General features: G+C 41.8%; 1 protein-coding gene across 3 annotated transcripts in view; it reads left to right on the top strand.

The window, feature by feature from the left end:
- The window catches only part of LOC113158794 (pleckstrin homology domain-containing family G member 3), a 32,585-nt gene that overhangs the window by 2,474 nt on the left and 7,986 nt on the right, over nt 1-22,125 (top strand). For all 3 annotated transcript variants that reach the window (XM_026355023.1, XM_026355022.1, XM_026355021.1), the window contains exons 2-8: nt 6,172-6,239; nt 16,963-17,495; nt 19,855-19,955; nt 21,166-21,235; nt 21,328-21,374; nt 21,478-21,628; nt 21,875-22,006. In XM_026355023.1, coding sequence (XP_026210808.1) covers nt 6,191-6,239; nt 16,963-17,495; nt 19,855-19,955; nt 21,166-21,235; nt 21,328-21,374; nt 21,478-21,628; nt 21,875-22,006 — 1,083 coding nt within the window. In that variant the 5' untranslated portion in view covers nt 6,172-6,190. The remainder of the gene's footprint in view (nt 1-6,171; nt 6,240-16,962; nt 17,496-19,854; nt 19,956-21,165; nt 21,236-21,327; nt 21,375-21,477; nt 21,629-21,874; nt 22,007-22,125) is intronic.

Below are 22,125 nucleotides of genomic sequence, written 5' to 3'. Positions count from 1 at the left end.
ACTATGAGAGAGAAGTTAATTGTTTCACTAAAGGCTGTTCAAGCTCCCTTTTTGGATTCAGATGTTGAATCCAACCTATATGTCAGCGGTTGTGTACATAAATCATTTGGCAGCAGGACAGCAGGTTGATGGGTGTTTTCTTTGGAGAGTCCACACCCAAGAGTATAAAAGTAAATAGGGTTCATTAATTGGCTGCATCCTTGGTATTTTTGGCCAAGGATGATGTGCAAAACTGACTTCTTTTTGCCCTCTAATCCCCCTGAAGAGAGATACAGTGCCACTTCTGCCAGATTGCAGAAGTCTTGTTTTCCTCCTGTTTCCTCTGCAGACATGCTGGTTTCACTTCTCCTGTAACCTTGATGGGCCGTCAATGGTGAAAAATGCTCCCAGATAGTCATCAACACCTCAGGGTGATTTTCCTTTAAATTGCCACAACTAAGGTCTTTGTTCAAGGTGTATGGTTGTCGTTGCACATGTCTTCAGAGTGAGTCTCTTCACACATTTGTAGTGATGACTCAGTGTAAATTTGCTCTGTCCTTGCATGATAGCTGAATCTTAGCCAGCATCTGTCCTCGTTAATCATCTGTTTGTTGTGTTTTAAAAAGAGCAATTCAGACTTTGACTGCCTGGATCAGAGTAAAGCCTGGTGATTAGAGCAACAAGGAAGTTTATCAGCCCATCTGAAGAAGTGATCCATTTCAGGTCTTTCTTTTAATAACCATCAGATTGGCTCTTGTTGCATCTGTCTTCAATTATGGGGCAAGTTGCAGATTCCCATGCGGGAGGTTCATGCTGCGGGTAATGCAGTCATCAGCTGTGGGAACCAAATGCTCTCCATTTGTGTAAAATGGCAACTTGTTCAAGCACAGGTGGCCAGCATGGCATGAATGTTAGCCTGTTTGTAATGTTTTCTTTAGGATTTGAAATTTGGCTGTGCCCCCTCCCTAGGAAAACAAAGATTTGGAATTGGCATGTGATTGATTGTTCAATTCTAGCTGTCTTAAGATTGTGGGATACAGTGTTTTGTCATGTCCTGTTGGACAATTTCAAACGCTTCACTTTCTCCACCCAGAGAAATCCTTTGATATAACGTTAGAAAAACACTTTAATACCCAGACATACCCAGCATATCCAGGTTTTAGCTCATTATTTCTAGTCTAGCCTCTCATTGAGCAAAGACAGATTAGCATAGTTTCAGTCTGGTCATTAAGCAGGGTTAGCTCAGAGGTCATAGTAGCTGGCATTATCAGAGGGTTTTATTAGTTCGCTCTTCACTGAGACAAATTCAAAGCCTGACCCTCAACATGAATACTGCTCCTGTAGGTCACACAAACTTACCAGCCACTTGAAAATCAATTGGCCAAGCTAGGTCAAAGGCTGTTTGAAGAAGCTCCATTCTTGAAGAGTGCTGAATTGACTGAGAGAGAAAACAGGCGTGGCTTCAAACATTTTTCATCTTTTTTGCTTTTAAATGTCCTGCAAATTCGTTTGTCATTTTCTTGTTGCACTTCCCCTAAGATGAACAGGAGTAGTTTCTCGTCGTTGAACGAGCTTTACTTGGCTGAAGCTGCAGGGACTCTACAGTGAAGCAGTGATCTCAATGTGCAACTCTAGCTCTGTGACTTTTCTGCCTGCATTCCTGCACATCTTAATTGGCGAACCTCCCGGCAGTGAACTTGGTTTTGTCTCGGCTGGCCTGGCTGTCAGCTCGGCACAGTGGCCAGCAAAAGCACAATGCCCATCCTAATCCCCGAAGAATTCCTGCTCCTCTGATCTAGCTGCCCCAAGAATGTGATGTTTTAAACGCCAGAGGCTTACCAGGAATCGCAGGGAGACAAGTTCTCATGCACAGTCTTCCATGTTAAATTTCCTGTAAGGAGCCAGCGGGGCAGTGATTTAAGGAACTGGCAGCACGGTGGCTCTGAGGGGACACACCTCATTATTAACAGCACTGCAGCCTGGCATGAGGGATTAGAAAAATACATGCCCACGAGGGTGAACCAGTAATCTCACCGGATGATTACGCTGATAATGAAAGACTTATTTTGATGTGGCATGGATTTATTTGTAGACACATTTATGCACAAAAGACATTTTTTATATCAAACTTAATTGTTCTCTTGTTTAATTCTTTATTGCACATTTACGTAAATAACCTTTCATCAGTTAAACATGCATAATTTATATGGCTCAGATCTGAAATCCTTTAACATTTACTTTGAAGCAGCTAAATCTCTTGTGTGTGTGTCTCTTGTTGCTAGACTGTTTTAACCCTCTTTTGCCCTTACCTACTTATTAGCATGAGCACAAATCATTCATAACCACATCTACTGCAGCTTCACTATACATTACTAAGTGGCTGGGATAAGCCAACACAGGTCTTTGTGTAAGACCTGATTAGGCTATTGCTAGTTTGCCTTTGGGCCTTCAGGCAAAGCCAAAAGGGAAAACAGAGTTACTGTATTACAGAATTATATAATGCAGGAAATAAACTAAAGGTGTTTTTATTAGGAAATTGCCAACAACAATGATAAACATTGTCTTCCTATATGTACAGTGGCAAAAAAAAGTATGTAAACCTTTAGTTAATATTAACTGGTTGACTGGCCGCCCACTTCTAGTAGCCACAATCCCAAAGTGTCTTCGTTTGTAGATTGTTTGCTTAACTGTAGACTGGTGAATTTCTGAAGTCTTTGACATCACTTTGTATCATTCCCACCTTTATGTAAATCACCAATTCTTTTTGCCCGTCAAAGTGGCTTTAGTCCACACCTCCAAACACATTTACTTAACAACACAATTATATGTTTTTGAGGTAATTACTCATCCAAGTAGCTTCTTCAGTCTGAAGATAGTTGGTTAGAGGCCGCAAATTTATGCTCCAAGGCTGGTTTCACTCCACCCCTTGCCCTGAATAGGCTCGTTAGGTGAAACAAAGGATGGGGGGGATGTGAAGGATGTAATGATCACACCTCAGCCCACCCCCTCGTAACACCTAAATGGGTCGTTAAGTGTGTCCAACCTGGTGCAGGTGTGAACTGTTTCTGGCCTTTTTGGGGATAGATGAAAGGGCAGCATGATAAATAGAAGACAGGTTGTGTCTAAGTCCTCCACCTCTGTTGAGAGAGGGAGTGTTGATTTGCACATGCACGGCTTCCCTCACCCCTCTCTCAAACCACTTGTCCTCTTTGTCCAATATTTTAACGTCACAGTCCTCAAATGAGTGTCCTTTATCCTTAAGATGAAGGTACACAGCTGATTCAGGACCTGAGGTGTTACTCCTCCTGTGCTGTGCCATCCTCCTGTGTAGCGGCTGTTTGGTTTCTCCAATGTACAGTTCAGGGCATTCCTCACTGCATTGGACCGCATACACTATATTGCTCATCTTGTGTTTTGGAGTCCGATCTTTGGGATGTACAAGTTTCTGTCTGAGTGTGTTAGTGGGTTTGAAATAGACAGGGATGTTGTGTTTTCTGAAAATCCTCTTCAGCTTATCTGAAACCCCAGCCATGTAAGGTATGACCAGGTTTTTGCGTAGGACCTGAGACTCCGACTGTTCCCTTGTTCTTTTCCTGGAACAGGTTCCTGCTTTGTTAAAGGCCCACTTGGGATATCCACAAGTCCTGAGCGCTGTCTTCAGATGCCTGTCTTCTTTCTTTTGGGCTTCTATGGAGGTGGGGATGTTTTGCGCTCTGTGGTTCAAAGTCCTGATGACTCCTATTTTGTGTTGTAGTGGATGATGTGAGTCGAACAACAGGTACTGGTCCGTGTGGGTGGGTTTTCTGTAAACCTCTATTTCCAGTCTTCTGCCTGCCCCAATGATGACCGCGCAGTCCAGGAAGGCCAAACGGTTATCTTTGGTGTCCTCTCTAGTGAAACTGATGTTGGTGTCCACTGAGTTTATGTGGTCTGTGAAAGACTGTAACTCCTGGGTTTTGATCTTCACCCAGGTGTCATCCACATATCTGAACCAGTGGGTCGGTGTCGTCCCTGGGAAGGAGTTGAGAGCTTTCTTCTCCACCTCTTCCATGTATAGGTTTGCTACAATGGGTGACACTGGGGAACCCATGGCACAGCCGTGTCTCTGTTTGTAGAAGTCCCCTCTGTACGTGAAGTACGTGGTGTTGAGACACAGGTCCAGGAGCAAACAGATCTGGTCGGGGCCGAGGTTGGTTCTGGTGCTGAGGGAGCTGTCTTCTTCCAGTCTTCTCTTCACCGATGTCAATGCGTCCGTAGTGGGGATGCTGGTGAAGAGAGACGTAACATCAAAGGATACCATGGTTTCATCCGTATCCAGTTCCAGGTCCCTGACCTTTGCCGTAAAGTCCTCTGAGTTGTGGATGTGGTGGTCCGTGTGTCCAACTAGTGGGGCCAATACTGTGGCCACAGTATTGGCCCCACTAGTTGGACACACGGACCACACACGGACCACCACATCCACAACTCAGAGGACTTTACGGCAAAGGTCAGGGACCTGGAACTGGATACGGATGAAACCATGGTATCCTTTGATGTTACGTCTCTCTTCACCAGCATCCCCACTACGGACGCATTGACATCGGTGAAGAGAAGACTGGAAGAAGACAGCTCCCTCAGCACCAGAACCAACCTCGGCCCCGACCAGATCTGTTTGCTCCTGGACCTGTGTCTCAACACCACGTACTTCACGTACAGAGGGGACTTCTACAAACAGAGACACGGCTGTGCCATGGGTTCCCCAGTGTCACCCATTGTAGCAAACCTATACATGGAAGAGGTGGAGAAGAAAGCTCTCAACTCCTTCCCAGGGACGACACCGACCCACTGGTTCAGATATGTGGATGACACCTGGGTGAAGATCAAAACCCAGGAGTTACAGTCTTTCACAGACCACATAAACTCAGTGGACACCAACATCAGTTTCACTAGAGAGGACACCAAAGATAACCGTTTGGCCTTCCTGGACTGCGCGGTCATCATTGGGGCAGGCAGAAGACTGGAAATAGAGGTTTACAGAAAACCCACCCACACGGACCAGTACCTGTTGTTCGACTCACATCATCCACTACAACACAAAATAGGAGTCATCAGGACTTTGAACCACAGAGCGCAAAACATCCCCACCTCCATAGAAGCCCAAAAGAAAGAAGACAGGCATCTGAAGACAGCGCTCAAGACTTGTGGATATCCCAAGTGGGCCTTTAACAAAGCAGGAACCTGTTCCAGGAAAAGAACAAGGGAACAGTCGGAGTCTCAGGTCCTACGCAAAAACCTGGTCATACCTTACATGGCTGGGGTTTCAGATAAGCTGAAGAGGATTTTCAGAAAACACAACATCCCTGTCTATTTCAAACCCACTAACACACTCAGACAGAAACTTGTACATCCCAAAGATCGGACTCCAAAACACAAGATGAGCAATATAGTGTATGCGGTCCAATGCAGTGAGGAATGCCCTGAACTGTACATTGGAGAAACCAAACAGCCGCTACACAGGAGGATGGCACAGCACAGGAGGAGTAACACCTCAGGTCCTGAATCAGCTGTGTACCTTCATCTTAAGGATAAAGGACACTCATTTGAGGACTGTGACGTTAAAAAAAATATTGGACAAAGAGGACAAGTGGTTTGAGAGAGGGGTGAGGGAAGCCGTGCATGTGCAAATCAACACTCCCTCTCTCAACAGAGGTGGAGGACTTAGACACAACCTGTCTTCTATTTATCATGCTGCCCTTTCATCTATCCCCAAAAAGGCCAGAAACAGTTCACACCTGCACCAGGTTGGACACACTTAACGACCCATTTAGGTGTTACGAGGGGGTGGGCTGAGGTGTGATCATTACATCCTTCACATCCCCCCCATCCTTTGTTTCACCTAACGAGCCTATTCAGGGCAAGGGGTGGAGTGAAACCAGCCTTGGAGCATAAATTTGCGGCCTCTAACCAACTATCTTCAGACTGAAGAAGCTACTTGGATGAGTAGCGAAACGTTTCACCTAACTAAAGGAAGTCCAGTTGCCATGACTAAACTTCCAGATAATTAAGTTTAATGGTTCACATACTTTTTCCGCTGGCACTAGGAGGTTTTTATGGTCGTTCTCAAAGACATGAAAGATCAGATGCTTTTTCTTGCTACTATAAGTCTTTACAGTGCCTAGGTTCTGTTTGATTCTTAATGTTTTCTTTTGTCAGCTCCAGAGGCCTGAGTGCCATGCCAGAGGGGTCCCATTCTGCTCTCCATCAGGGCCCAATGGGGGAAGGTAAGATCAGTGCAATATAAATTGGTATGACCCATGTTCTGGTAAATGCTGCCTATAAATTGACCAGACTGGCCAGATGGAGATTTAATAAATCAGTTCATTTCTTCTTATTAAATCTGGTTATTCAGGATGGTGTACTAACATAACACAGAAGTACGGCAGAGGTGAATGGAAAAATGCTGGAAAAAGACGACTAAGGGAAATGTCGAGTCTTTGAAAGGCAGAGCTGAGGGAGCAATGAGCTCTCCTCCTACAGTCCTGGCTGGCAGAGAGGCTCTTTGTGTGGCTGTGGAACTTGGCCAATGGCCCTCATACAGCTACAACCACAAACACTTGCCCATCAAACCAGAATTTGTCAGCATGCTTATCACATGCTTTAGTCTAGCCAGTGGTGCTGGCTTTTTCTTCTGAGGCCACTCTCATTACATATTATTTTAACATTTATTATCTTCAGTTGAAGCTACGGCATTGACACAGGGTCTCTTTGTATCTGTTTGCCTGCTCTGTCCCCCAACCGCCCCCATGCCTCCACTCCTCTCTAGTGAACACATTTGGAGCTGGTCTTCCACTTGGCTGAAGAATACCAATGTGTCAATGGTTCCCTTTTTCCTTTACGCCTGTCCCTTTGCTTTAGTTTTGGCCAGAAAAGGCTTTTGGCTCCGGGAGACGTGTTCCACCCTCATGAAAATTTGTGTCTCTATTTCCTCCAAAAGCCATTCTGCACCTACTATGCTTTTTCACAGCTCATTTTGTAGCACAGATATCTAGTACAAAATCACTTTGGCATGACAGAGCACCCACTTGCAGCTGAAACATTCTCAGACCCATTTGTTTGTGAAGCAGTTGGAGTTAAAGTGTGACCGACCTGGCTCTCCTGCTGTGGATGGATGGATGGTAATTACGGGGCAGTACTGCTAGTAATGCACATGCATCTGTGTGAGGTGATGATTGGATGTGGCTAAAAGACAGGAGGAATGCACATGTTGAAAGGAAGCCCCCTGTCTGGTCAAGGTAAACAATAAAGAGGTTGTGGTTACCATCCAGCTCCAATTCCTTTAGGGTCCCAGGGTCAAAGGTTTGTGAAATGAAAAGGAACTAGACGATACCATGCATTATCAGATGAAACCAACTAAAAATAGTTATTTTCAGGTTTTATAGTGTTGTTTTTTGTTGTTCTAAATTATTATTCCCAACAAACTGGATGAGGGGAACCTATATAAAGCCTTATAATTTCAACCTAATTTAGCTTTTCTTCGTCATGGTGGAACCTGAGTCAACATGATCATAGTCCTTATTGTATTCTAGATGTGAAATATATCCTAAAAGCTATTATTCAATGGTTCAGATAGGCACAACCAGACCTGAGGCAGTATGAAGCAGCCCTCTCAAAGATAAGAGTTCCCTCTGACCTACTTAGCCCCAGGCAGGAATGTAGCTGTATGTGTAGATTGTACAGCTTTGAGGGGGTTCTAGAGGGAAGGATGGATCATCTCCATTCAACACAGCCTTTCCAGACCAGTGGGCATTCGGTTGTGGACATAGATAGATGATGGTAGGGGTGGCTGCGTCTCTGAGTGGACTTGTTAATGGAGCTTCTGGACTGGAACTCTTTCTCTGCCTAATTGCCTGTAGCCTGAATCACAGGTGACCCCGCAGCAATTCTGGTTCAGTCTTGTCATGAACTAACAGTACTGTCAGTCCCTTATCCTGTACATCTGCAACACCTCACTATTATTGCATAAGTTTATGTAAGTCATTACGTAACATAGCTGTTTTGTAATTCTGCATTCACTGTATTTGATTTCATTGTTTGGCCCAGACTCCCAGACTCCTTCACAAAAGACTTTTCTTCAATGTAAATTATTTTACAGCTTCCAACAATAGCTTTCCTCTTATAGTACTCTTCTGGTGGATTACCCACATTAGTTACAGTCTTTCTGCTTCGAGTGTTTTGTTACTTGGCCTCGTAGAAATTCATTTTAATTTATAAAACTCCTTCTTTTTTCTCTTCCTCCGTAACACTTAACATGTAGTTGATGTTTTTCACGCAAACATCCAGTGGTTTAGAATAATTAACTGTCACTGCAGCTGTGATGCTAAACAGAGCCATGTCTTAGTAATGTTAATTACACGTTTTTGTAAAACATGAACTTAGCAGTGTTGCTTGTCATTTATTGTGACAGAAACATAACTTCTGGGTTGATTAATGTATAAGAAAGACTGACTAAAGTTTCAAAACAAGACAGTAACTGTGGATAGTAGATGCTAATAAGTCATAAACTACAGAAAGAAAACTGTATGTCGCCCTTTATAAAGCTGCATGTAATAAACAGAGTAATGGTGCAGCCTAAATAATAATCCCTGACCTCCCCTCCACACTTCACACAGCTGTCCTATCACCAGCCTGCTCAGACCCAGCAGAGAAGTGCTAACAGAACAGCTGTTTGGTTGTAGACTGTCAAACTGGTGGTAAAGTTTACATTCGACTCGCACCTCTGGGCCCAGATGGTGTGTTTTGTCAAGAGGAAATGTGGATTTTGAACAGATCCAGGGTTGGCTGGACTTTGTTGTTGTTGTATGAAGGGCCCGTGAAAGGGAGGGAGCTTTTCGATGGAAGAGTTTTCTAAGTGGATCATCACATGCTTATGCACTGAGGTCAGCTGGCACAGCTGGATCCTTTAAGAGCGAGGGTCAAGCACAGGGGAGGTTTACAGGATTAAATTTGAGCCTTTTGAGAAGTTTTGTCCTTTTGATACTTTGAGAAGACAGTCCGTTTGAAACATGTCACTCTTTATTGCTGCTGAAATCATTTTGCCCTTCATCACATCCTGTTTTTGATTGAATTAGGTTTATACTTTCATTTCATATTCGCTTTTCCATAACACTGAAGTAAGATGACATTTTGCTGAAGAATGCAATACAGCTAGTTTCAGTTTTAAAACACCAGAATCCCCCCAAAACATCCCAGCAAAACATTTTGTCCTTGACTATCAGCACGGAATGCAGTTTCAGTTTGCGTGTATGTATTTACCAACCTTCAAGTTAATAGTTAACACAGTTTGTGGGGCCTGACACCGATGTAAATCTAATCATCTTGTACATATAAGGGACTGTTTTTAAAAATCCTTCAAATCACCTAAATTCTTCCCTCTGTCAAGGAAGAAATCAATCCACATCCTGAGTCTCTGTGTCTTATCACCAGTGTTCTGACTCATGCTGTTTGATAATGGTCTGTGAACACTTGAAGCTTAATCCTCTGAGGCACCCTTACACTTGCGCCTCCTGCCCTCCTAAGGGGCAGCCATTCACCGTTGCCAGGTGGGGAGGAGTTTTTTCCCAAAGGGATCAGCATGAGGCTACCTCCCTGTCTCTCAACGAACAGGGGAGGAGTTGAGTGCCAGAGGACGTGGAGTGGTTTGGAAGAAGGAAGTTCAGAGAGGACCTTAAGGGGTGGAAGGACTTTGTTAGGATGAAGTTTCCCTCTTTATACCCCAAAGGAACACAGGGTGACAAACTCGGCTCTTCACTCTGAAAGTTACCAAATTAAGCCTCAAGAGCCAGTTTGAAGTTGTTGTTTTTCTTCTGGCTTGTAATGAACACACTAATCAGCCTGTTAAGATCAAGGATGTTTCACCTTGTTACATGCTGAAATGTGGGAGGTGAGAGTTTTTTTTATAGCCTCTAGCAGGCAAAAAAATGTTAAGATGTAGCAAGAATGCTCTGAAATGTTCACTCTAGTGAACGGAGATATGTTGAATAGGTGTAATTAAAAACAATACATATGCATATCTTATAAAAAAAGAAAACTAAACAAAAGAACCTTTCATTAAGCTGCCAAGACAGGCCCGGCACCCAGGAAATGAGGAATCATATCAGGTGACTCACCATGATGAAACTGACATAACCAATATATATTGCACCTTTTTTTTATTTTTTTATTATTCATTACAAACTGCAGATATAATTAAGCTAGTGTCTGCAGGAGTACCACAAGGTGACTCATTGTCCGCTAGGTTTAAAGTCATCGCCGTTTGATATGTGAGTCAGTATGAATCAAGCAGGAGCGGCAGTGTGAAGTTTACTGACAGAACAGGCAGGGCCTTGTTATTGCTCCATAATGTTCTGTTCACAGTGCTGTCACTCTTACTCTTATTGCTGATTTTCTATGCTCAGAAAATGCTTAATGCCAACAAAAAGCAACACAATGACTTCCCACAGCCGATAAATTGTTAGAGGAACCAGGGTGCTTCAGAATAACTTCTGTTTTCTGTTATCTGCTATCATGTTTCCAGGGGTGAGAGAAAGTCATACTCTGCTGCTTTAGGATATGCATTTGCATGCTGAGCATAGATATGGACCGTGTTGTCCTTGTTTGCCCTTGATTTGGTTAGAAAACAAAAGACGAGGCAGACAGAATAGCACAGAGCAACATTAACACAAATGAGCAATTTTTCAACTCGTACAATGGGATTTGACGCGGGTCCTCTGAATTTCTGCTGAAGGGGTCATACAGGTGTGTCTCTTTAGTCAGCAGCTGCTCATAAACAACATAGACCAGACTTGTCATTCATGACAAGTCTTGAGTTGGAGCAACTGAACAGGATCTTATTTGGAAATCATTCGGGTCTTCGACACTCTGTTGTGTTTGGGGCGTTGCTTTTGAGGATAAATTCCATCACTGCCATCTCTAAGGTATTCTACGTAAGGATTGACACATGTCCAAATTACCATCTTTCCATTTATCGATAACTTTGCTTTGTAGAAATATTTTAAAAGCATAATTAATACAACTTTACATGAATTATTATTATCAGTTGTTGGTTATTGCAACATTTTCCGTGCTGTTTGGAATCAACTTGTTATTACCCTCATTTGTGTCTAGTTTGTATTCCAGGATCTTATGTCATGGATACATTGTGTTGTGTAGTAAACTGGACAGCTTTGTGCTTCCTCTTGAGAGTGAAAAACAGAAGTTATACGAGGCAGGTACGTGTGCAGAGTCGTTTTAAAGGCAGTAATGTCCTTTTTTTTTTTTTTTTTGTATAAGATGGTTTGTGAAATAAACAATGTTGCTTTTAATTTATTTGAACAGAAACATATTTTCTGGGTTTATTATTGTACACATAAGAGAGACAAAAGAGCCAAAGCAAGAAAACAAGCTAGTTCCTCATTTGCCTACTGTGTGTACAGTAAATGTTAATAAGCCCTAAACTACAGGGAAAACAGAATCACATCCCTCAGAACACTGGCATATAAAAAAAGGGTTGTGCAGTAGCCTAAGTTAAGTGTTTCCTCTTGACCTCCCCTTCACACCTCATGCAGCTGATCCTTCAGGGAGTCCACCTTTAAGATGACTGACACTTGAGAACATGTATGAATTACAATATAAGAGGCATTATACTGTATTTTGCTTTAATTAATACAACTTTCGAGGGAGTATTACCACTTGTTGATATTTGCAACATTGTCCATCATGCTTTTTGGAACCGGCACTGTAATCCCTACCAGGAGTTGTTTTTGCCCTTATTTGTGTCTAGTTTGTTTTCCAGTAGCTTGCCACGTTTACACTGCGTTATGCAGTAACCTGTACAACTTTATGCTTCCTCCTGAGAGTGCACAACTGAAGTTGTATGAGGCAGGTCTATGGGGAGGGTAGATTTAGATGGAGTAATGTTGATAATACATTTTACATTACACACATTGCATTTGCAAAAGATGGTTTCTGAAATGAATAATGTTGCTTGTCATTAGCATCACCTGCTGATTAGAACATGTATAAATTACAGTAACCAGTGCATTTATTCCTAGTTTTGCTTTGTAAAAGCATTTTAAACATACAGCTTTACAGTGATTGTTATCGGTTGTTGATTCTTGTAACATTATCCACTGTCAGGAGTCTGCCAGGATTTACCCTCATTTGTGTCTAGTTTGTTTTCCAGTACCTAATGTCAAGTTTATTGTGTTCTGCAATAACCTCTATGACATTATGTTTCCTCTTGAGAGTGCAAATAGAAGTAGCATGTTGGCTTGCCATGTGTTCATGGGCAGGGCGGTTTTAGATGTTGGAGACCAGAAAATTCAAGGTTGTCCCGGTGAAAATTTGCATGGTTATCTGCATAGATGCTGGTTTGCATGGAACTGATGTGAAAACATGTGGCGTGTTGTTGGTTGCAAAGAGTTATGCAGCCAACAGCTAACGTCATAGCTGCATGCCTCGGCCTATCGTGTTCTCAGACAAGGTGATGATATTTAGCTGGGACAAGTGATGCACTGATGTGTCAGATCATGTCTGAGGAGTGTTATTGCAAGAATGAAGAAGTGAACTTGTCTTAGTTGTATCTGTTGTTGACCATGCATGTAAAAATAGTTTTTTATGACGACCAGAGATGTTTCTGTAAAAGAATGCTTTGTAATATGTTCTCCAACAATGTCAGACAGATAGAGATCTTCATTTAGAAATGCTAATAACCAGGTTCTAAGGTAGTCATTTCTGGGTTTCTGTTTGCCTCTTGCACCACCTTATTAGAAGCTGCATGTCATATATATGTAAGCACAATGTCAGAGTTGGAGGAGTTTATGAACTGTCTGCATTGTCAACTGTGTGTGATAGACTTAGACTGAAATCAAAACAAAGCATAGACCTATTATTTCAAGACTGAAGAGTCATCAGGCCGCTCTGTGAGTCAGCGGTCTCACTGATTGAACAAAGTCATTCATGTTCTCATTCACTCCCTGAGTTTCAGTGATGAAACAGCCTTTTTCCCCCCAAAATCACCTGTCACAAGCCTGACCAGTTCTATCAATAAATACAGAGTCCAGGACTGAGACCTCATAGCGTTTTGATTGGCTCCTTTCTTCTTCTGCATTCAGAATCACGTTACGTTACTTCATTATAGGTTGTATTAATGCACAGCGTTACTGCATTAACGTGAGCTGCTGTCCGGGGGATTTGGAGTCAGGGAAGCAACAAAAGAGAAGGGAAGGTCATGCTTGTAGCATTAACGCACCTTTGTCTGTAAATGTTAACCTCAGCTTAACAGCCAGGAAACTGGAATTCAAAGAATTACAATGAGGGGTTGGGAGTTGATTCATAGAATTCCAACCTTCTTTCCAATGTTGGTAATCTGTTCACGCTCACACACACAAGAAGTTGATATAAAATAATCCATTTAGGATTACGTAGAAATAGTTGCAATAGTTATAGTGACTCAGGAGCTGTGTGAAATGTACTCCAGACACTCTATCTCTCTGGCCTTGATCTGGTTAATGGTTATGTCTACGAGTTCACAACTGTATTGACGCAGTACTGAGACAAAGGAGAGTGTTGTGTTTTGTTGAGGTGGTATACTTACTGTGAAATTGTGGTGTGTGTGAGAAAATCCATGGCTGAGCTGCAATGGAAATTTAGTTCTGGATTGTATCTGTATACTTAACTGAGTAAAACCACAAGTCTCCACAAGTATTCTGTGTAAGGTATCATTTCACAGGTCGGTCCACTGAGCTGTTTATGTGGAAAGGACGGGTGGTTTGTAATATACATACAAATACACTAACAGATTAAGATTCTGGTGAATTGGAAATATGGAGGTATAAACAAGTCATTCCTTCCATGTGTTTGTGTTAGTGCTGTGTTCTACTATACCTTGCATTTTTCATATATTCCCACCCACAAGTGTATAAAGCACAGTTGTCAGTTACAAAAACAGTTGAAACATATTTAGTACTGACAGGTGACCTGAAAAAACATGGTCAAGTGTGTATTTGTATTGACCAAATGGTAGTTGCACAGAAAACAGATAGTTAATAGCTCTTGTGTGCTGCTCACCACACCTGTTACCATGGTTTCTTTTTTTATGGACCTTCCCTTGCAGTTATTGCCAAAACTTAATTAGCAATTTCAACTTTAAGGGATAGATTCTAAGAACTATCTTTCCTACAAATAAATGTAAATTGTGCTAAAGCGGTTCACTGTAATTAAAATTACTTGAATGTGACAAGGCGTTTACTACATTTGCTAAACTAAATGAAAATTTAAACCATAACACAGCTAATGAACAAGCGGACACTACAGATACAATATATTCTGCATAGATGATCCAAAAATATACAAATATAACACAAATTCTGTGCCACATACCAGGTAAAAACACATCTAATCATGTATTCTTGGAGTGAAATATTTATAGAGCTAAATATGGCACTAGACACACATGTCCCCCAGACATCAGTGATAAAAGTTTGCAGATGCTGAATAAATTCTTGTACAGAGGAAGCCAGGACACTTTTTTTTTTTTTACAATATCTGTATGATAGTGTATATTTAATGTGTTCATAGACTAAACAGAGATGCTCATACAGTAGTTATCTCAATCTCAGGAGTCAAACTCACTCCGCTGCTGCACTCTGCTGATCCCAAGTCCTCATTGTCCAAAGCGACAGACAGAATGGAAACACTTTCCACTGCATCACACAGGATCATGGCTTATCTCAGAACTGTATGTTTACCGGGTCATTTGCATTCCTCTGCTCAGCCTGTTTCAACAAAGCTACTGAGTGGCACTGTTTCAGCTGTAACGTGTAGTGTTGTGTACCAACCACAGATAAAGCCTGCTTGTAGAGTCCCTATCTGAAGTGGTCCATCAAAGCTGGAGCTGAGCTGGTGCTGGAGTCAAGTGTGTGTGCAAGTCTTTATATGTTCACTCTGTAGTACAAGCAATCGTGCTTGTCTTGGATGTGAATGAGGAGATATAGGATTCCGAGTCTGGAAACTATGCAAGCATGGTGTTGATTTTGGTCTGTCCTTACTCCACATTGTGCTGTTAGTCCCTCCTCCCTTTAACTTGGCATCAACTGCAGCCTGCAGCATAGCAACTTTATTATATGTATTGGGTGGGTGTAGGAGAAGGAAGGAGGAAGGGAGTTTCACATGCCAGACACAGGAAAACTGAAAACCAAAAGTAAAGACAGAACCACCAAAGGAAGTGCATGTCTTGTTTTAATTCATAGTGGTGTAGTGAGTGTAATAGCTTCCCACTGCACTCCCTTTACACCATCTACTCTATGATTTGTCACGGAGCATAAACAGAGTTTTCTCTAGTGGTCAGCATCTGCTCACCAGCCAATCCGTTTCTCCCAGTGAGGTTTTGCATGAGAACTGTGCTGTTGGGAGGGCTCCGTGTGGATTGTGGAGCAAGTAGTGCAGTGTGAACAAGACTCTAATGAGCTCAGCACTGACTCATGGAAAAGTTTAAGGATGCCAAGGTGTGTGTGTGTGTGTGTGTGTGTGTGTGTGTGTCTGTGTGTGTTTGATTCTTTTTGTCACACTTTTTCAGAGACTCATAACCCAAACTGAGGGCACTTGCTCTCATGCTAAATATTTGCATTGTTTAGCATAATTTATTACAAGGAGGAGTTGTATGTTCTCTGTAGTAAAATAAGCCCAGTGGCGACTCTCTTTGGTTGTGGATTTGATTTTGTTTGTGTTATCTATCGACTGATAGGCCACTAATGTACATCAGATCATGAACATATTTGTGTTTAAGTGCATACTTCACAGACTGACATGCAGTAAGTTACATCTGTGGGTTGTCAACCCAGATTATAATTGCCATCCCCACTTGGCAGCATGAGTTCACTTCACACAATATCTCCTAATGTTTTGCTTAATGGTGGTTTATGCCTCATATATTTGCATTTATTAGGCCCAAGTTAAACAACACAACATGCTCTATTTTTCAGCTTGGCAAAATGGGTTTCACCCCACTGCCCTCCATATATTCAAGGAAATAAATCTCTTTGCACAGTGGCCACTCAGTGCCACATTCTCACACCACCATGACTTCATATATTTAGGAAACGTTTCCTAGGAAAATTTCCCATCTGGCCAGGAAGGATGTGAAACGGAATACCATGTTCATTTCTCTTAAATTGAGACGTAGCTCAATAAAGATATATAAACAAAGCTCACGGTCCACTTTCCCTTTTTTTCAGTTTCCTCTCTCTGTTTTCCAAAGTTCGGCCTCAAGGAGAACCAGAGGAAAATGTTTAGTTTATATTCGGTGTTGCAATTAAGCGTTGTCAGTAATGATTTGAGTGAGGTCTTTAGCTGTAAACCCTGTTCTGTTTCTGGGAGTCGAAACACAGAGCTCTGCGCTGTACTTGATTGATTTCTGGATTGTAGCCTGTTCAATGTAGATGGACCATTTACACAATAATATTTAGCTGAAGGTGCTCCCTGGATGTTTTCTTAATGTAGTTAAAGCTTTGCTGTTATTCATCCACCTGATGAGAGAAGACCTCACATCTTTAAAGACGAATCAGAAGTGTCTGTAGTTTGTAACAGCATTTTATTGATGCTTTTATGGATATTTAATGCTGTTACTTGGCTCATTGTAAATGAATAAAAAAAAAATACAAAAAGTAAAATCCATTATTCTGAACACATTTGGTTTTATAGGTCAGGTAACTGCAAGGTTCAGAAATGACCAAAGAAACATAGCAAAGGATGAACAGTGTGTATGTGTAGTTAAAATTTACTTAGCATCCCCATTTGAGTTCCTCAAGTTAACCTGAACCATTTAATGCAGCTGTCCAGCAGGTGACAGGGCAGCAGTGTGAGCACGTCCGAATTGGATTGATGACATTGTAAAGATCGATTCCTGTACATGTCCTTTAGTAATAAAGTTAAAACACTTTCTGGTAATGTTCTTCTTTCCCATCCTAGAATCTCCTCAGTTGTCCTCGCCCCTCTCCATCAGTGAGCATCACCATGGAGACGTTGACCTAGGCCCGGATTGTTACAGACAGCTTTGTGTGGAGCCACCGGACAGAGAGAATGAACGTCCAGTGAGCTTGGTGTCCACCCTCTCCTCTGGCTCATCCCGCGATAGCCACAGCCTTTTTGGGAGTACCATTGCCCTTCCTTCCTCCACCACCCCACCCATACCAAGTGAGGAGGACATAGACCTGGAGCTAAGCCCAACTGAAGGCACCGAAGAAAAGGCCGCTAACCAGAGTCCCACCCGCCCCGAGTCCAGGGGTCACTGGCATGAACGGCTGAACCCCAGCGTGATCAGCAACAATAACAAAGCCACCTCCAACAGGAAGGCAAACGGTGAAGTACCACACATCCCCACCTCACCTGTCATCACAGATGCCATGGCGCCCAACCCAAAACTAACCTACGTGGACCGTGTTGTCATAGAGCTCATTGAGACAGAGCGCATGTACGTCAAGGACTTGCGCAGCATTGTGGAGGTGAGTGGATTTATGCTGACTGTAGTAAAAAATAAAGTAAATTTTCCGTTGCAGTTAGTGTTTTTCACTTTCAACAAAGTATTCACTGTGAATCAACCATGATTATCTCAAAGAGTAAATCAACACTATTAAGTGTCTTTTAAGATTTTGTTTGACTTGGATTAATCTGCAGCTATGACTTAATGTCTGTCTGGAGACGATTTACTGACTTTACCAGTCAGGAGCAGAAGTCGGGGGACTGAGCTCAAAGGCTGCTGAGAGCAAATGTCTGCTGTGCTCTAAGCAGCTGTTTTTGGCCACAAATGAGTCTGGTACCAGTAAAACATGCAGTGGGTTTTTCTTTTCATTACCAGGATCAGTTCTGATACCCTGCTGTTTAAACAAATCAGCCAGCTGACCAAAATGCATGCTGGACATCTGGCAATTATGTGCTTTGTTTATAAAATTTCAGTTTGAAGAACTGAAGTCTGTGAAGTTTATGACCTGGTCACAATGTTTGGTTTAAACCATTCTGTATATTTACAGTGTAGTGAAAGTTATAGCCTGTGGTTTAGGATTATGGACTGTGCTCTCCATATCTGGAGTTCAGACACAGTCAAAACTGGGACATAGTGCAGGTCTTTCTTGGCTAGGGATGATTTTACTCGAAAGACCATTTATCTCTTATCACTTTTTCTACCTTTGTAGTCTGGAAATAACCTCCAGACAGAGGAACCTCTCTGGCCATCAGTCTTTTTCTTTATGTCTTGCATTGCAACAAGAGCACTCTGCTGTCAACCAGCCTTCATTGCACTGATGGTAATGTCTTTAACACCTGAGGCATTTCAGAGGCTGACTGGCAACGAACCAGCTACCACCTCTCCTCACCTTCTCTCCAACTGTGCTGTCGTCTGGCGCTTCCTGTCGGGTGGGAGTACTACCCTCATTGCAGCTTGAGTAACTACGTGCTCCTGACAAACCCTACAGGACTTCAAGCTGTTTCAGTTGACAGGCGGTCTGGCCCCAGTCACACAGGCCCTGCAGCGCGCTCCAGCATAGCCTGACCTCTCAGGCCTTCCCAGCCAACACAAACACCTCCATCTTTGCGCCAACTGGAGAAATAACACAGATGAAAAGAGAGCAGTTGGGTTTTTTCCATAGGTTACAGTGTGGGAAAACAATCCAGCACAGATTCATCTCCCATTCTCTTATGATTAATGTGTGGCTTCATTCACTTTGATTCCATGCAGCTCATTTTCATTTCACACGGAGTCTTGAATCTGACAGAGATTCGTTTTGGCATTGTTTCCTCTGCAAACAATTTCAAAGCTTCCCTCTTTATTTGACACTTACACTCAAAAGCAGCTGTTGAAGCTATGTCTACTCTGCCTTTAGATCGACTTTACCACTAGCTCTCAGATCGCTCACTCGAAACTGTCTCGTACATGGAATAAAGTTTTGAGAACAGCTGTTCACTCAGCTGCTCTTGCTGAACTGTTGTAGACTTACTCCTTCTTCTGGTTTAAATTGATGATAAGAATTTCTAATTCATCCAGTTGATCCCATAAAAGTCCTAAAACAGAAAAACACTCAATTAGTAGCACCGTAAGTTAAGAGACTCCATGCACAGCAATATATATCTCACACTGTTCCAAGGTCACATGCTTATGGTGTAGCCGACAGTCTATGGGTGTAACATTAGTCGCACGTTTTTCTATAGGAGACTATGAGACGCCAGCTGACTACAAGTCAGCATTGCTCCCACTGCACTGGAATCCGCCCTCCATGACAGGTTGCACTTCTCTCAGTATGTCTGTCGTGTGTATATGTGTGTGTTAGCACCACATCAGCTGGCAGTTGAGTGTGTGTACAAGCTGTTTACTGGCAAGTTCTTTATATAGTCCCTGTGTGCATGTTTATCTCCTGTAAACTCACTCTTTTATTACTTTGGAGTTGTTTGTATGCGACATGAGTCTGTAATGGACCAAGAGAAGGCAGTCGGGCAGATGGTTTCATATATATTTATCTGCTGTCTTGAGATTCTTGAGGTTTGGAGGGGAACAGACTCAGCTGTTTGTATTTATACAGTATTATTATATAATTGATTACAAAATGTATACATTTTAAAAGATATTTAAAGATAGTTACAAATTTACTAAGACAATTGAGTTGTCATTCTCACATAAATCATGTACATTTACACAAATGATGACAAAATGTCACATCTAAACTTGGGATGTAAAAAAATAAATAAATAAATAAAAAAAACAAAGAGAAAATTGTTTCTGTAAATGGATGCTCCCTCTGCTGTTAGGAATTTGTAAGTGTCTGTATGACGCTTATGTCCTAAATCTTTCTATTTCCTTTTCTATTTCCTCAGGACTACTTGGTTCACATCATCGATATGAGCAACCTCCCCATACGGCCAGAGCAAGTGTGTGCCCTGTTTGGAAACATAGAGGACATCTATGTGTTCAACAGGTAGGTCATCTGCCAGATGTAACCAGATCGATGAGCAATATTAGGTTTTGTATAGATATTTTTATCCAGAGGTTTTCCTGTCATGTCTTTTAAAATAGCCTGTGTGAAATTGTACAGTTGTTTGGGAAAACTTTCATGCACTTTGATCTGTATTTGTGTTATTCTGTTGGTAGATGACAGTGGTTATGAGGAATGTTAAGAATGTGTGATGCTTAATAATTGGTATTTTATTTGCTGCTAATATTTCATTCAGTGACTCAAAGCAGACGCGGCATGAAACAATGGGGAGACACTTTACACAGTAAATAAATTTTTCCATATATGTGCAAGCCAGGAAATGGTGGTGCAGCTAGCTTTACATTTAATCATCTTATGTCAACAAGTGCTCATTGCTGACCACACTGCTTGCCAAAACACACATTAACATTCCTCTTCCCTCTCGCAGTGAGGAGCCTCCCTGGTAATGCCAGGAACAGCTCTGAACAGCAAATGGGCATGATTTGAAATATATTACATTTTAATACATTTCTAAATAGCTGTGAAATAGAGGTTTTAACAGATTTCTCCATCCAAAGGACCAAATATCCCTGTTAGAGAAAAGCTTTTGTCAGGCTGTAAACACAAGTTTAATATTTGAGTGTTTTTTTTCTTTAGGGAAATAAAGAAAGAAATTTCATGTTGTTGATGAACTCTTAATTTCTTAATTTGAGATGGGCATTCATTAATAAACAGCCAATCTTCATGAATCCATCCATTAGCTACACACGTGTGTCACTGTGTGACAAAGTATGTGAACCTTTTGGAATTTCATGGTTTCTACATTAATTTGCCATAAAATGTAATCTAATCTTCATCTATATCAAGAGTATCAACAAATATAATAATAACAAAAAAAATTCTGATCTTTCATGTCTTTATTAAGAACAAAAATAAAAAACATGGTAGTGCTAGAGGAAAAAGTGTGTGACATACAGAACAGGTTCCTATTTGACAGTGTATGCTGCCCTCTAGTGATGCAACATAAGAAAAGTCAAATCTAGTTAATGGTACCATGAAATGTTTTAGTATTGATTTATTGATGCAGCCCACCAGTCATCTTCTTCCCTCTTTGCTGGTTTGCTTCTGTTTTTATTCTTGTTTTTAGATCTAGATGGCAGATTAGTAAGTCAGTTCACACTCATGTCTTTTGTTGTCATGTTCTTTGTTTCAGTGAACTTCTGCAGTCCTTAGACGTGTGTGAGAATGACCCTGTGGCTATTGCTCAGTGCTTTGTTGATAAGGTGAGTGGCAGCATCTTCCTCATACTGGTTTACACTAAAATCAGTTTAATAAAGAAGTATTATTTATATGTTAATGTGCTGTGTTTACTCAGAGTGAATACTTTGAAATCTACACCCAGTATTGCACCAACTATCCCAAGTAAGTAGTTAGAAAACATCATTTTTAAGCAGCGTTTTGCTGATGATATCAGAGGCAACGTGCTAGAGTAAACTAATAAATGCCATTGCTTCCTCTCCTCCAGCTCAGTTGCAGCATTGACCGACTGCATGAGGAGCAAAACTTTGGCAAAGTTCTTCAGGGATCGTCAAGCTGCTCTGAAGCGCTCCCTCCCTTTAGGCTCCTACCTGCTCAAGCCAGTTCAGAGGATCCTGAAATATCACCTCCTGCTTCAGGTACAGTGCTTCACAGTGCACAGAAGTTAAAAGAGTATTTGACAGTGTAGACCCTGCTGCAATTTGTGATCAAACAATGAATGCCAATTGATCCGATCCCCATGAATTCTGTGTGAATTGAGATGCACTGCCCCTTAATGCCACAAAAGGCCACAAAATCCTGGAGGGACTGATAAGGTTACAGGATTGTTTGTGGAACTAACTAGTTGGCTGTAGCAACTGAAGAAACTTGAATCTCTTTCAAAGGAAATTGCCAAACACTTTGATCCAGAAGAGGAGGGATACGAGGTGATTCAGGAGGCCATAGACACTATGACGGGAGTTGCCTGGTACATCAACGACATGAAGAGGAAACACGAACATGCTGTCCGAGTGCAGGTCAGATGATACTTCCACATTTCCAGCATCCTATTTATTTGCCTGTTATCCCCATGTAAATGATGAGCCAAAAACATCATGACCAGTCACAGGTGAAATCAATAGCACTGATATCATCA

The sequence above is a fragment of the Anabas testudineus genome, chromosome 12 (assembly GCF_900324465.2).
Source record: "Anabas testudineus chromosome 12, fAnaTes1.2, whole genome shotgun sequence".
In the NCBI taxonomy this organism is placed as follows: domain Eukaryota; kingdom Metazoa; phylum Chordata; class Actinopteri; order Anabantiformes; family Anabantidae; genus Anabas; species Anabas testudineus.
The sequence above is the reverse complement of the archived record's forward strand: the minus strand, read 5'-3'. Positions and strand labels throughout refer to the sequence as shown.